This window comes from Asterias amurensis, chromosome 4 (assembly GCF_032118995.1).
Source record: "Asterias amurensis chromosome 4, ASM3211899v1".
NCBI lineage: Eukaryota > Metazoa > Echinodermata > Asteroidea > Forcipulatida > Asteriidae > Asterias > Asterias amurensis.
The window spans coordinates 15,769,366-15,784,026 of record NC_092651.1 but is presented as its reverse complement, the minus strand read 5'-3'; the positions used below and the strand labels follow the sequence as shown (position 1 = coordinate 15,784,026).

The 14,661-nt window shown below is 37.5% G+C and overlaps 1 protein-coding gene and 1 pseudogene across 1 annotated transcript; one reads left to right on the top strand and one right to left on the bottom strand.

Annotated features, from left to right (window-relative positions):
* Positions 1-944: 944 nt before the first annotated feature.
* Positions 945-2,243, bottom strand: LOC139936423 (uncharacterized; annotated as a pseudogene).
* A 9,658-nt stretch (positions 2,244-11,901) lies between these two features.
* LOC139936422 (uncharacterized) lies at positions 11,902-12,891 on the top strand. Its single transcript, XM_071931244.1, has 2 exons — positions 11,902-12,208; positions 12,494-12,891. The coding sequence occupies exons 1-2, from the start codon at positions 11,902-11,904 to the stop codon at positions 12,889-12,891; spliced, it is 705 nt and encodes a 234-aa protein (XP_071787345.1).
* The last annotated feature ends 1,770 nt before the right edge of the window (positions 12,892-14,661 follow it).

Sequence of the window (14,661 nt, the reverse complement as noted above, 5' to 3'; positions counted from 1 at the left end):
GACCATCTCCTCCAATGGTCAAAGAGTAGCCAACACCCTTGACTATCTTCTTGCTGCTTAGCTCTATGGCAGTGTACGTCCTGTATTTAACTGAATGCCCAGGACTATCAGCACGACCATCTCCTCCAATGGTCAAAGAGTAGCCAACACCCTTGACTATCTTCTTGCTGCTTAGCTCTATGGCAGTGTACGTCCTGTATTTAACTGAATGCCCAGGACTATCAGCACGTCCATCTCCTCAAATGGTCAAAGAGTAGACATTACCCTTGACTATTTTCTTGATGCTTAGCTCTATGGCAGTGTACGTCCTGAATTTAACTGAATGCCCAGGACTATCAGCATGTCCATATCCTCCAATGGTCAAAGAGTAGCTAACACCCTTGATATATAGATATATAGCTACATAAATAAACAGATACACGAAGATTAATGGTTTATTAATAAAAAAAAGAGAAAAAAAGAGACATCACAATCAGAAGATTGAATTGCGTCTAAATACACTTACAATAAATAAGTTACGAATTCATCAGAAAATTACAATAACAAATTTAAACACTACTACGCTTTCACTGGTACCCATGACAACCTCAAGCTCAGCGTACTCCCCAGTCCTCTTCAGAAATAGCCGAGTAAGTGTTGAACTCCAACATATCCAATAAACCAGCAACATCTTCAGTTAGTTGGACAATTTGGTCACACTCAATGTTTTTTACAGTGTTCCATACTTTCAAGGCGTGCAAATGTGTATCGCTCACAAAACTCACTGAAGGGAAAAACAATGTGACACTCATTGACTATTTCTGTAATAGTCGGAAAGTCCACATGCTAAATCGTGACTTGTGTACAAGTGGTCACTGCTGTCTGTCAGTAATGTTTCTTTGTATTCTAGCAGCTTGCACTTTAGTCCCAAAACATTGCTGTCTGTCACAGTAACAACTTGGCATTCAGCTGATCCTAGCCCCTATTGTAGGGTGTCAACGCCTGACGGTGTACAATCGATGACAACGTTCACGATGTCATCCAAGCAACTCACTTGTGTTTGCCGGTATCGCTGCTTAAACAAGGCCAAAGCACCAATCAAGTTTTTATTATTATTATTATCTTTGACCCAAACAACGCAAAATGTACAAAAACAGATATAGCAGCTCAAAATAATAAAGATGTACAAAATATCATGAAGCAAACACAACAAATATAAGATGAAGAGAATAAAAAATAAAAAAAAACATCTATAAACATCTTAAAAGGGCCTATACAACATTAAAACAACTAACCAAGGACGAACCAAAATGCAAATAAAAAAAAAAAAAAATGCAAACATTGTTTGGCCAACAACCATGAAGTACAGCTAGATGGATTTGTGGAGGCCACAAATGCAGTCTAAAGCGCGTACATCAGCATGAAGCGGTTCTTGTTTTGGCTGCTGCAGTTGTCACAGTGAAGGTGAACATTAGATTTATCCAATCCATACTGGCCGAGAAAGTGGTGGACAAAGCTTATGACGGCACTGCTACCTTTAGAGATAACCACAGATTTTTCAACCAGGTAGTTAACCTGCTTGGTTACACCTTCACAGTGGACACCAAAAATTCCCAGTTTCCTTGGAGTCGGGAAGTAGACGAGGCCAGGCTACATAGATTTACCCAATCCATACTGGCCGAGAAAGTGGTGGACGAAGCTTATGACGTCACTGCTACCTTTTGAGATAACCACAGACTCGTCAACCAGGTAGTTAACCTGCTTGGTTACCCCTTCACAGTGGACACCAAAAATGCCCAGTTTCCTTGGAGTCAGGAAGTAGACAGCGCCAGGCTGTAAAGGGTCAGATGGATATAATGCACCTGCTATGTGAAGTCAAAGGAATAATGCATATTGATGGGTCTGCTTCATGGGTTGTTTGGTCCAAGACGAACTCCTTCCTACTCTGCTGTTTCTTTAGATTTGCTTCCTCAGATCCCGGTAGAAGGTCCTCTCCATGGGCACATTGGTGAGATGCTCCTGTTGTTTTCTACAGCGCTCCTGCTTCTGTTCATCGGAAGGTTTGCAGATTTGTAGACTAGGTTGTTGTTTTTCTGACACTGCCAGCAAACATCAGACAAAAATGATCAAAAAGTAATAATGGCCAGATTGGTGAGATGCTCCTGTTGTTTTCTACAGCGCTTCTGCTTCTGTTCATCGGGAAGGTTTGCAGATTTGTAGACTAGGTTGTTGTTTTTCTGACACTGCCAGCAAATATCAGACAAAAATTATCAAACAGTAATAATGGCCACATTGGTGAGATGCTCCTGTTGTTTTCTACAGCGCTTCTGCTTCTGTTCATCAGGAAGGTTTGCAGATTTGTAGACTAGGTTGTTGTTTTTTTTGACACTGCCAGCAAACATCAGAGATCAGTTTGCAGCAAAACATGAATGGACAGACCACATTCCAGATTTTTTAAAGTGTTGTCAGAGCAACCACCCTTGCATCTTTTCAAAAACAATTATCAAAAAGTAATAATTATAATTAGAAAAACATTACAACAAGTTTTGAGGCTCATACATGTATTTCAACCATGACAATCAAAAGGGGAAAAAAGTCAGATGATGGAACGATCTGTATTTTGATAGTAATACAACCTCATGGTGACCTTTTCTGCTTTAGATATTCTGGGGAATTTACACAGGCTTGCTTTATCTTGGATTTTGTTAAACTATCTTCATCTTCTGATCTATAATGCACTCATCTCTGTCTCCTGGGCCAAATTTCATAGAGCTACTAAGCACGAAAATTTGCTAAGTATGAAATTTCTTCCTTGATAACAACAGGATTACCAACCAAATGTTCATGTGATTTTCAGGATAAGCAAGTGTGACCGGTTTAATTGAAAGATTTTAATGTGGAAACATTCTTTAGATCTCTTGCCTCCGGGCTTTATTCATATAATCTGTCGGAGAACAAACATGAAGTTGTCAGATGTACTCTCGACATCAAAGTATAGAATGAATAATATTAATGAGAAACAATAACATTGAAATAAAATAAACGTTAATATATACAGTGCTTATGTCTACAAGTTATTCAAAGAATAAGGCAACTATTAAACTCACAAACGGGGCGGGTTTCTCTCAGCCCCGGAATTAAACAATTAGAAAAAGACACATCGCTAGAAAATGTACATTAATGTCTAAGCGATTACTAATTAAGGCCATCAAATAACGATTGCAGTTGGATGGCAACATTAAAGAAGCAAATAATATAAAACAGTATTTCCTCTGGCAGGTTCCCGCCAAAATCTTCTTGGAAACGCCCAAATATTCAACTAAATAAACCTTGCAAACTGTGCACAATATACCTCAAGAAGTATTACTCAAGAGCTCAACTATCTCTTTCTAATAACTCTAATAACAATAAATAAAGTTGATTAAACTAAGTTCTGAAAAAGGGCGGAACTCTCGATTGCCGAATCTCAATTCGGAATCTTGCAAAATCAACATTAAAAAGTGGCTATAAATCTAAGCAAAATGTATGAAACAAGTTGAAGTATAAATGCAAGGGATTGTAAGAAGGTAAATGCAAATTATGATAAAGGGGAAATGTGAAATAAGTAAATGGAAAAGATCATTACCTGTCGGAGAAATAACATGAAGTTGTCAGATGTGTTTCTCTCGACATCAAAGTATAGAATGATCCAAATTGATAAATATGAAAATAAAGCCAACGCTGGGGGCGCTTGAACCGGGGTTTGAAGTGTGAATAAATGAATATATTAAGTCAACGAAGAAGCATAAAAAGTACGTTTTACACACGTTTTTCTGCCCGTCACACAAGCAACAGTTGATTACTAGTAACAAGCAATATGCAACAAATAGAAATTTTGTTGGTAATCCTGTTTTTATCAAGAAAGAAATTTCATGCTAAGCAAATTTTTGTCTTAGCAGCTCTATGAAATTGGGCCCTGATGAAAAGTTATCTATTGCTGATGAAAGCTCCTCTGAAGTTGTTGTTGATGTTGTTGGGTAAACTCTGCTGGATCTGATAATTGTTGCAGTTTATTATGTGACCGGATTTGACGCAGATTCACTTTCATTTCAGTTGCTGTGAACTCTCTCCTTTTTCCCTCCTTTGTGGTAACCAGCTGGAAGCTTTCTCTTCCTGGTCACTACTGTCTGTCAGTAATATTTCTCTGTATTCTTGCAGACTTTCTTTCAGTTCTGAAACATTGCTGTCTTCCATAGTAACGGCTCACCATTCAGCTGTACCTAGCCCATACAGCAGGATATCCTTTATCTTTTGTTCAGCATTTGATGGTTCAGCTGAGCATGTGTTTTCATCACATGTACATGTTTTTGCACAAATGTCACAGCAGTTGTGTTTAATGACTCTTTCATCACCACTAGATGGGAAGTTGTTCTGGATGGCTAGTCGTCTACGTTTCTTTTCTTCGAATGCAAGCTTGACAAAATTTTAGAGTCTGGTTGTTTGCTTCTTTTACTTGAAGTTGCTTGCGACATCGAAGAGACAAGTCCACAAGTCCCTGCAGTATTATCCTGTACCACCCCCTTGTGGTTGTGATAGTCTGTGTAGAATGTCTTGATGGCCGAAATTTGGAAGTGGCTTCCATCAACTGCAACCCTACATTGGGGAAAACACAACTTCTGTTCAAAACCTTCAATGATGACTGCTGTATCCTCTGCAGATAGGGCAGTTACTGTATGGGGTTGCATATATTGCTCAGCAATGCCACACAAGCACAAACAATGTGGGGTATCTTACTTTATGTCACGCTCGTTCTTTTTCAAAAGAAACCACAATCTGTTATTTAATCGCCTGAAAGCATTTTCAACAACCATACGACTTCTGCTGTGAATATAATTATAGTGTGCCTGTTGACAGGTCAAGTTTCCCTAGGGTTAAGTTTCTTCTTCATACGCCGAATATCCAAGTATGACGACTGGAACATCTGCACCTTTGATTGGCCTGAGCTTGTTGGGGGGAAAAACTTGCCTTTTGTCATTTTGTGTTTCAGTGAAGAATGTTCAAAAACCCAACTGGCCAACCAATGCTGATATCGGTAAACCTATAACAGAAGTCGACAAGTCCCTTCCGAATGACACTATACCACCCCTTGCTATTGTGGTAGTCCTTGTGGAATGACTTGGGGGCACCCCCACATTTGGGGAAACCCCACTTCTGTTGGAAACCTTTGATTATGGTTTTGGTATCCTCTGCAGATGAGGCAGTTACATATGACGACGATAGTTTGATTTAGCATTGTTAACAAGGTCTCTGTATATGAAACACTGTTCTTTGTACAACTCATCATGCACAGCAAGGCCAGATTTTAACCACTTTCGCTCATGACGACGATTCTTTATTTAATAATTTATTTGTCCATTAAAAAGATAAAAATGGAAAAATTACATGTCAAAACATTGATAAAAAGCTCCAAGACAGGAAACTAAAAGATACAGAAATATTTGTTATAAGTAGGATTTACATGTACAATGTACATGTACACTGATGAAAAATAAGTTAAAAACACAAAAGAACCAAACAAAAACACCACATAAGCAAAAACTGCCCAAGCCTCTCTGCTTCCACAAGCCGTATGATAAAAATAATCAGTAAAAACCCACTAAGAATAAAGTATTAGCAACTCGCATCAGCATTTATTTACAGAAGCAAATCGATGGCCCTTTAATTAAGTGATACACAGAACATACAAATTAACAATTTCAATCATCTTCCAAGGGGTCAAGCTGTGAAACCTTGACCTCGTCGCAGCATGCCCTGAATGCAACACTTTCTTCACATGGAACAACAACATTAATTGATAGGTTTCAAAACAGTTCTTGACTCAAGGAGCGAACACTCTGAATCCAGTACAGTAGCGCTGGAGTAACTTCCTCTATAGTTTCATCGTCCTCTGCGATTTGACTGAGTATAGTTTCATTGATTTTGTCAAAGTTACACATGTCGTTTTTATGAACTTGAACAAGTTGTCCGTTTGACTGGGAAGTTTTATTTCTTGTCCTCGCTAACTGGTTGTCCAGACAGTGAAATAGACAGTTGCCTTCCTTCGGTGTTTCATTTCACTTAAGATATCCGAGTTGACTGGGAAGTTTTATTTCTTTTCCTCGCTAACTGGTTTCCTCGCTAACTGCTCTAGCATGATGGGCATCTCTTGAAAAGCTGGAGAAGATATTTTTTTCACCTGTGCACCTTCGCATGTCACTCCCATGTTTAAACACTTTTGTAATCTTGACCAATTAGGTTATGAATGTTAATTTTTGTCTACAGTACTGTACGGTTCGTGAACTTCTGTTACCAAAAACTGTTTTTTTCACAGAAAACGTACCTTTATGTCGAACAGGAAATCTCTTGGGATTCGTTTGTGTATGCGTTGACCGGTAGAAATGTCTTTCTAGAAGATATTGGAGGGAAGTATGAGTTTTGACAACATTCAGTTGGATAGTGAGATTCGGGTGCCTTTTTATGATGCCGTCTTCTTCTCTTTCCGAGTGGTGTCCTCGGTCTTTGATGTTACGGCAGAGTTGTCTCCAGATCTCCCTGTCCCTCATGCATGTGGATACTTCTCCAGCGAATCCAGTGTCCCTTTTGAGCTTGACCTTGGCCAAAGTCAATTGGGAACCTGTGTCTACTGCCCACATTTAATAACAGATAGTTCTTAGCCTATTGCATGGTTTGGTGCATGAGGAATCAATTATGTCGCCGTGAAATCCAGAATTGACACAAATGCTGCACAAACCAAATTATTATAATTAATTTCTTTAATTACAATAATTTAGCTCAGAAACATAGAAATACAAATGGTCAGTTTAAGCTTCCATATCAAGTTTAAGTGTCCATGTGAAATTGCTTAAGTAACATGGATGGACTGTTTGAGCCTCTGTACTTAGATGAAGAAGAAAAGATGGCTTCATCTTTAGAGAATAATTCATCCCCCCCCCACCACCACCGACCCCCCCCCCCCTCCCCATAAAAAATATATATATAATATATGGTTCAGATCTTGATAAGTTCTATGGCACTTTAAGAGCTCTGTACAAAGGTGTTTAGATCATGATATTTGAACCCAGGTTTTAGCTCACAAAATGCCCTATGTAATCCATACATTAGATGTATCTTAATTGTGAGATGCTTGAACACTTGTAAAATGTTGTTCTATTTGTTTATTTGTGTTTGTTTTGCTTGTAACTTCAGCATTTTGTGTTTACATGTATGTTTGAGTTTCTTTTTAAATGTTTATACTCGTTGGTACAGTAATTTAACATCTGCAAACAGGGTTCATTGTATAAAAAGTTGTAAGATTATTGCAAATGCCTGAAAAGGTTTTAAGAATATATTTTTTATGAGTAACAGAATAGTATTTTGTAAAATCTTATTCATAGTCATCCCAGCGGGGGCCAATATTGTACAGCTTGTTAAAGGATTTGGGTACTTTTTGTAATACAAAACACAATGCACACAGATTTACATTAAATTTACACCGTTCGAAGATAATGATAGTAGATAAGCATACCTTAAAATATTACTAGCTGAGGTGCTGTAGTTTTTTGATAAATGAGTAAAACAATGACACGAAAATACATTTTACATGCTAAAATAATCTCCGCGACTTGTTTTAGTCCTACAATAAGTACCCAGACCCTTTAAGCAGGCGTTTTATTCTTACTACATGTTACTAGAGTCTCATAACTGCTGCTGCGCTGAAAATCAAAGCATGTTAAATTACCAGTGATTCTTGTATGGATGAGTGCTGAAACAATGAAAGTTATAACGAATGCACATGCACACTTATAAACAAATCTTTATAATACACTTTTGGTTACCACATTTTTCTTTCACATAGTAAATTCAAATACCACATTTTTCTGCTAAAGTAAATTCAAATACTACCTAGCGAGTACATAGCTTTACCAAATTGGGCCCCAGAACCCAATTTTATGAGGCTTGTTTTATGTCTTGCTAAATAAGTATTTGGGCACCAGTGGCAGCAATGGGAACCATAGGCATTTCGGCTGGTAACATAATATCAGATCGCGTCTATTCTGTAACCAGCCTGATGAAAGTGGGTCCAGGTCAAATTTGAGTGTTTTTGTCCATCACTCAAGTCTCTTACATAATGTACTACAGGGGTCGAAATTAAGTGTATTTCCATGGTAGTCAGCAGGGCTAGTGACCAATAATTTTTAGTAGCCCTGATTAGATTTTGGTAGCCCGAAAGACACATTATGTCTCACGTCACGGCTCAAACTTTACAATACACCAATAACATAGTTCTTTATTGTTTGTGATGATGATTTTTCCATTATTTTTCCACTAGCCCGTCGGGCTATCAAACTGGAAAAATGAGTAGCCCGGCTGTAAATCTGGTAGTCCCGGGCTAGCGGGCTAGTGGCAATTTCGACCCCTGTACTATATTACCAAATACAAAGTGTTATTGAGTAAATGCAAATCTACAATAAATAGGCAACATTTCTGTGTAATTTTAACTACATCATAGAATCATTCCTCAAGACTTCAGTCTGTGTACTAAGTGACCTCAGTAAAGTACTACTGAATTAGAATTAACAATGTGTGGTTTGATGGGGAGGAATCGGCACCAGACTGCTCTTATAATTAATGTAGGTCATTTTAGTTTTGCAAATATTAGTTAGTGGTGAGGGCCCAATTTTGTAAAGCTGTTCGACAGAAAATACTGCTTGACAAATTTATTTGCTTAGCAAAAATTGAGTGGGGCACCAGTCATAACGATGTACACTTAATTTCATTATGGCTGGTAACCTGTTGTTTATGTTGAGCAATACTTTTGTGTGCTTAGCACATTTGTGTGCTTGTAGACTTTATGAAATTGGGCCCTGTTTGACCCTAGCAGAGTCTTGCCTGAGTATTCGAGAAAGACTCTACAACTGTATGTTAGGGTCAAGACGTCAGGCTACTAACTAATGTTTGCATGTAGACCATAGGTCCTTTTGGTTGGTAAGCACCTTGCAACAGATGATTTCATTTCTCATTTTAGTGTTGTATGTAACCTGGCTAACGGGGCCAATGAAGGTTTTTTTTTTTTTTTTTTTTTTTTACATTTATGTGTTTTAAAGATGTTAACTTCCATGGTAGAAAATTTGTTGTGTACTTTCCATTTATGGTTAAAATGAAGGAGATATGTGTTTAATTAACTTCAATCAAACCACCATGTTCCACCTCCCTTGGAGTTGAACCCAAGACCATCTGAACCCAAGACCATCACCAAAGAAAAACACTAAACTGGCTCACTCAAGTTGGAGTTGAACCCAAGACCATCTGAATTCTTGAAAAGATGTCTTTTAAACTACATTTTATCACAAATCATTACTTTCAATACGCTACGAACAGAAGACACCTCAGTTATTCCCCAACCACCACCAAAGAAAAAGAGGTTCCAAAGAGGCACAAATAAACTTTAAAAAAAAATGTTTATTATAACATTGGGTAAAAACTTTAACAATTAACTACAGCAGGATTTGAACCTGCGACCTCTTGATTAATGTGCCAGTGCTCTACGTACTTAACTGAGCACTAATGTAGCTCTAATGTTGCGAGACCTTTTAGGGATACTTCTTAACATAAGGACTAAATAGCTCAGTTGGTATAGTGATGGCACGTTAATCCAGACGTCCCAGGTTTAAATCCTGCTGTTGATTTCACAAAGGTCTGTATGCTACAGTGCAGGGTTTGGACTCGTTCTAAGTCCTAAGATTAATCTTAAGTTAGGAAGAGTTTTGTGAAATCGACGGCTGCTCTATTAAAATTCACCCTTAAAGAAAAACAGTAGCAACCGAAACAGTATTATTGACCCTCTGAGTTTTCTTTTTTAGGGAGTTCACATTGATGTACTTCCTTATCCAAGTCTGCTTCCTTTCCAAATAAAAAAAAAATGTTAATAGTTGCTAACTATTGACATGATAATTTCACAGCAATGTTTGTCTCGCCTCTTAAAATACTAGAAGCTTTTGACACTTACAAAATACGCGTTTTTTGGGGGAAAATTTAACTCTTTCTCACCCAAAAGTGTTTATATTTGTGATTTTCTTTTAGAGTGTAATGTATTGTAAGTAACAGCTGATAGATTGTTAAGTACACAACATGACTAATGGAGGTTATATTAATGTCTCCCACTTTATTTAAAATATTTGAGTTGCCATAGTTACAAAGCTCTACGGATATCATGACTTGCTGAATAAAATAATTTGGTCACAACTTTAGTTTTTGTTTCTGATTTTTACACGACTCTATTTGTGGAGTATCAAGTTCCGTTGTAACAAAGAATGGGAGTTTGAATACTGGCTTAGTCATCCTTTGTCAATACTGAAATAGTTATTATGTCTATTTACCAATGTCTAAGGGTTTTGAGGCATTCCATAGTGAGTTATCATTAATTATCAATGTGTGTTTGTGGTAGCAACATTTGTATTAATATCTACTTTGCTGTGTGTAGATTTGTTCTTTGAGAACCTGTCACGCTATTTATACGACTGTGAGTAGAGTTTTGAATTCAGGAGACGACTTGATTTTGAAAATATCTGTCCTGCTTGAGACTATACAGGTAGGTCGTGGCATAATCATGGCAATTGATCTTCAATTCTTCTTATGACTAACATTTTGTTCCTCTTTCAATATTTTGTTGAGTCATGCCAATGTCTATTTTCAGCACCAAATTTAAACAACAAGCATTGTGTTTTGTATAAAGGAAAACAAGGAACTTCTCTTATATCAATTTATGAAAATCCTGTTTGAGCTGATGAAGGTCCTCTTTTCTTTTTGGAACACCAAAATAAATGAAACACTAAAGTAAATGGATAAGTTATAGTCAAACGTCTGAGTTTTAGATGGCGTATGTTCATGTCAGTTAAAATATTCATTCAACAAAATTCAAATTTGCTATTCGGGAAAGATTACTATGCCCAACTGAATTGTTTGTTTGATTATATTGAACTATAGTTCTCGGTCACGGATGACAATACTAATCAGGTTGGGTGTACATTATTTTCTACAGAAGCAAACACTTGGTAAGCATTATCAAGATTTATGTTTATCTTGGCACCACAATTTGAACACGCTCAAAGTTAAGATTACTCCAAGTTTATTTTTTAAGAAGTAAAAGAGGAACTCTTCCTGAGTTTATTAAAATGTAAATGTTGTTTCACTGATATGGATCACAATAATAACTATAAATCGTGCAAATTGTAAGTTAGTTGCACGTGAGAAAGTTTTTTTTTCGCACTTTGGAATCTGATATAAAAAAGCTGGACCCATCACTTCTCTTCAGAACGAGTTAATTTTACAACTCTACAAAGATTGTTCCCAACTCCAGCCACAGAGTGCTATCAGCTTCAAGCCTGGGGTCTTGCTTCCCTATCTACAACACTAAGGCGACCATGGATAGAGGGTGTTGTTGCATACAGCTACTATTCCTGTGTATTTGGCTTGGTTTATTTCCAACCTTTTGCATCAGTGTGAATGGATTGACTGTCGAGGTACAATTATTATCACCAACTGGTGATGTAGTGGAGGATGACACAGTGAGATTACGATGTAATGCTACTGGTATGCAGTTTGGTTATGAACTGGAGTGGTGGGCATATTACAGCGATAGTATGACGCAAATAACAAGAAATGAAGAGTGCATCGTTCCAAGTTGTAGTCTTGAAACAACATACACTTCAAGGCGTTCAAAGATTGAAGTCCTCACGATTAGAAGCATCAACAGAGACACTGTATTATCAGTGTAGTGTGCATAGCCAGATAGACAATGGCAGTTTAGCTGCAGATGGGTCCTTCATATGGGTGCACTACTTTCCACCATCAGTCTCTTGCGGTCCAAAGGGTCCTTTTACTGTACAAGAAGGGAAGACTAAATATATGTATTGTTCCTCTCAGATTGGTAAACCAAATGTAAACATAGATATTCTATCTAGTGGTGAGGGTTACACTTGGCACAAGAATAGTAACCATTACATTTGGAGACGCTTAGTTAATGTCGGAGCAGCTGATAATGGCTCTTCATTTGACTGCAGTATGAACTCCAGTGGATCAAGGTTCTCTGGTATGGAACGAACTTGCACCATCGGTCCAGTGACTGTGGTTCCTGTGCCAACGACCGTGGCTCCTGTGACAGCATCAAGCACAACCACCCGACCAACAACAGAGCATCCTGATGCATCTATTAGTACAGCAGCATCACAACACACAGCGTCTTGGGAAAGTACAACAGCTTCTGAAGAAGACGCTGATGACACCTCATCCATATCTGCCCTCCTAGTCACAACACCACCAAGCACAACAACCCAACCAAAAACAGACCATCTTGATGCATCTATTAGTACAGCAGCATCACAACACACAGCGTCTTGGAAAAGTACAACAGCTTCTGAAGAAGACGCTGATGACACCTCATCCATATCTGCCCTCCTAGTCACAACACCACCAAGCACAACAACCCAACCAAAAACAGACCATCTTGATGCATCTATTAGTACAGCAGCATCACAACACACAGCGTCTTGGAAAAGTACAACCGCTTCTGAAGAAGAGGCTGATGGGGTCCCCTCATCGATATCTACCCTCCCTTTGATTGTCGCATTCCTGGTCACTCTTCTCCTTCTCCTTGTCTCAGTCAACCTCAACATCATCCTCATTGTCAAGCGTCTGCAAAGATCTACGAGTAAGGAAATTGTTCAAACCAACGCAGTGAAGACTGGCAGCAATGTTGAGTTACAGTTTGAAGGTGACAAGGTATTTTACAAGGTCCCGTCATCCAAAAAGACTTTACAAGATGTCTCCAGTACCTATGAAGACATGGATGATTTACAGAGCATCAAGAACCCCGTGTATCAGAATGTAAGATGTTAAAATCAAAGACAGTGTATCATGGTTCCCTCAGAGGATTTATCATCCATTTAACAAACTCCCAAAGTAGGGGTCGCCTCAAAGTGCCTATGTCATGTTTGTTAAACCGGGGTCGATTTCACAAAGCAATAAAATTCATCGTAAGACAAGTTGTTAGTATTGCCATGGTGATTTGCATGGTGACACCACACTTTACTATAAGCAACTATGATTGATTTGCAGGTAAGATCAACCTTGGCTCTTTGTGAAATCAACCCCAAGGATATTTTTTATTTTTATTTTAGTGGTATGGATTTTGAAGTTGTATTTGTTACAAAAAAACACACTGACATAATTATTTTGCAAAAGAAGTTGTGTACAGTATAGTTTGTACATTGAGGTATCTGTACAAGCTGGTCTGATCTCATCAAGTACCAAGATTGATCCATGATATGTCATCCAATGATCAAATCTTAAATGCTAAGCAAAGTGTGATGTCACAATACAATCCACTACAGTGATCTAGAAAACTCTATCTTTAGATCAATTGTAGCAATTAATGAAATCAGGCAATGTTTTATAGTCTTGATCTCACACTGCTGTATGTATTACTATTCCACTGATCTCAAAACCCAAACCAGAGAAATTATTTTTTTCTAACAATTTTGTTTTCAAAAAAATTTACCCAGTCAGTTTCCCTTGTGGTTTATATTGATAATTTTGTTTTCACTGACTAGGCACCTCATTTCCTTTCTGTTAACAAGTGTTAATTTGAATTTAAGCCTTTTATAGCTTGATTATTATCACTTTAATAACAAAGAGATTATATTGGACATTTTAGTTAGAACATTTAATTTGGAACATCAAACTTACATAAGTACCTTAAACTATACAAATATACTTTTTAACCATTTTCTTGCCTTATTAGGCCTAAATTATAATTTTGTGAATCACCTTCTTTCTAATAGAGACAGTAATCGATAGAAAAATAGTTATGAGGAACTGTTCCCCATAAAAAAAATGTTAAATTTATTACTCAGCTTAAAATGACTATGTTGTACTTTGAGTACTTTGTTGATTGGATTGTACAACTTTGTATTTTACAAATGAGAATGAGAATGAAATGGAAATACAAACTGCATAACAATTGTATTATATTGGGTATATTTAAAGGAACACGTTGCCTTGGATCGGACGAGTTGGTCAAAACAAAAGCATTTGTAACCGTTTTTTATAAAATGCATATGGTTGGAAAGATGTTTTAAAAGTAGAATACAATGATCCACACAAGTTTGCCTCGAAATTGCGTGGTTTTCCTTCTACTGTGCGAACTAACATGGTCGGCCATTTATGGGAGTCAAAATGTTGACCCCCATAAATGGCCGACGTGTTAGTCGACAAGGTAAAAGGAAAACCACGCAATTTCGAGGCATGTTTGTGTGGATCATTGTATTCTACTTTTACAACATCTTTCTACCCATATGCATTTTATAAAAAACGGTTACAAACGCTTTTCAAAGACCAACTCGACCGATCCAAGGCAACGTGTTCCTTTAAACAGTAGGCTACCTCATGCCTTTAGGAAAGTCTCTTTAAAAGGTTCAACATGGAACATAGGTTAAAATTAATGTAACTACTGACTGTGTAGGCCATTTTTGACAAGATAATTGTGCATTATGATAAGCATTAACACCAATATTTGAAAAGTTTCTCATAAGTTTGGGAACTCTCTTCATACAAACTCATATTTAGAAATGTTTTATTATGTATTTAATTAATCTTAATTATGTAAGT

Coding starts and splice junctions, on each gene's coding strand:
- LOC139936422 (XM_071931244.1), top strand. CDS start 11,902: ATGTATTGTTCCTCTCAGATTGGTAAACCAAATGTAAACATAGATATT. Junction 12,209..12,493: donor GCATCCTGATGCATCTATTA/GTACAGCAGCAT, acceptor AACCAAAAACAG/ACCATCTTGATGCATCTATT.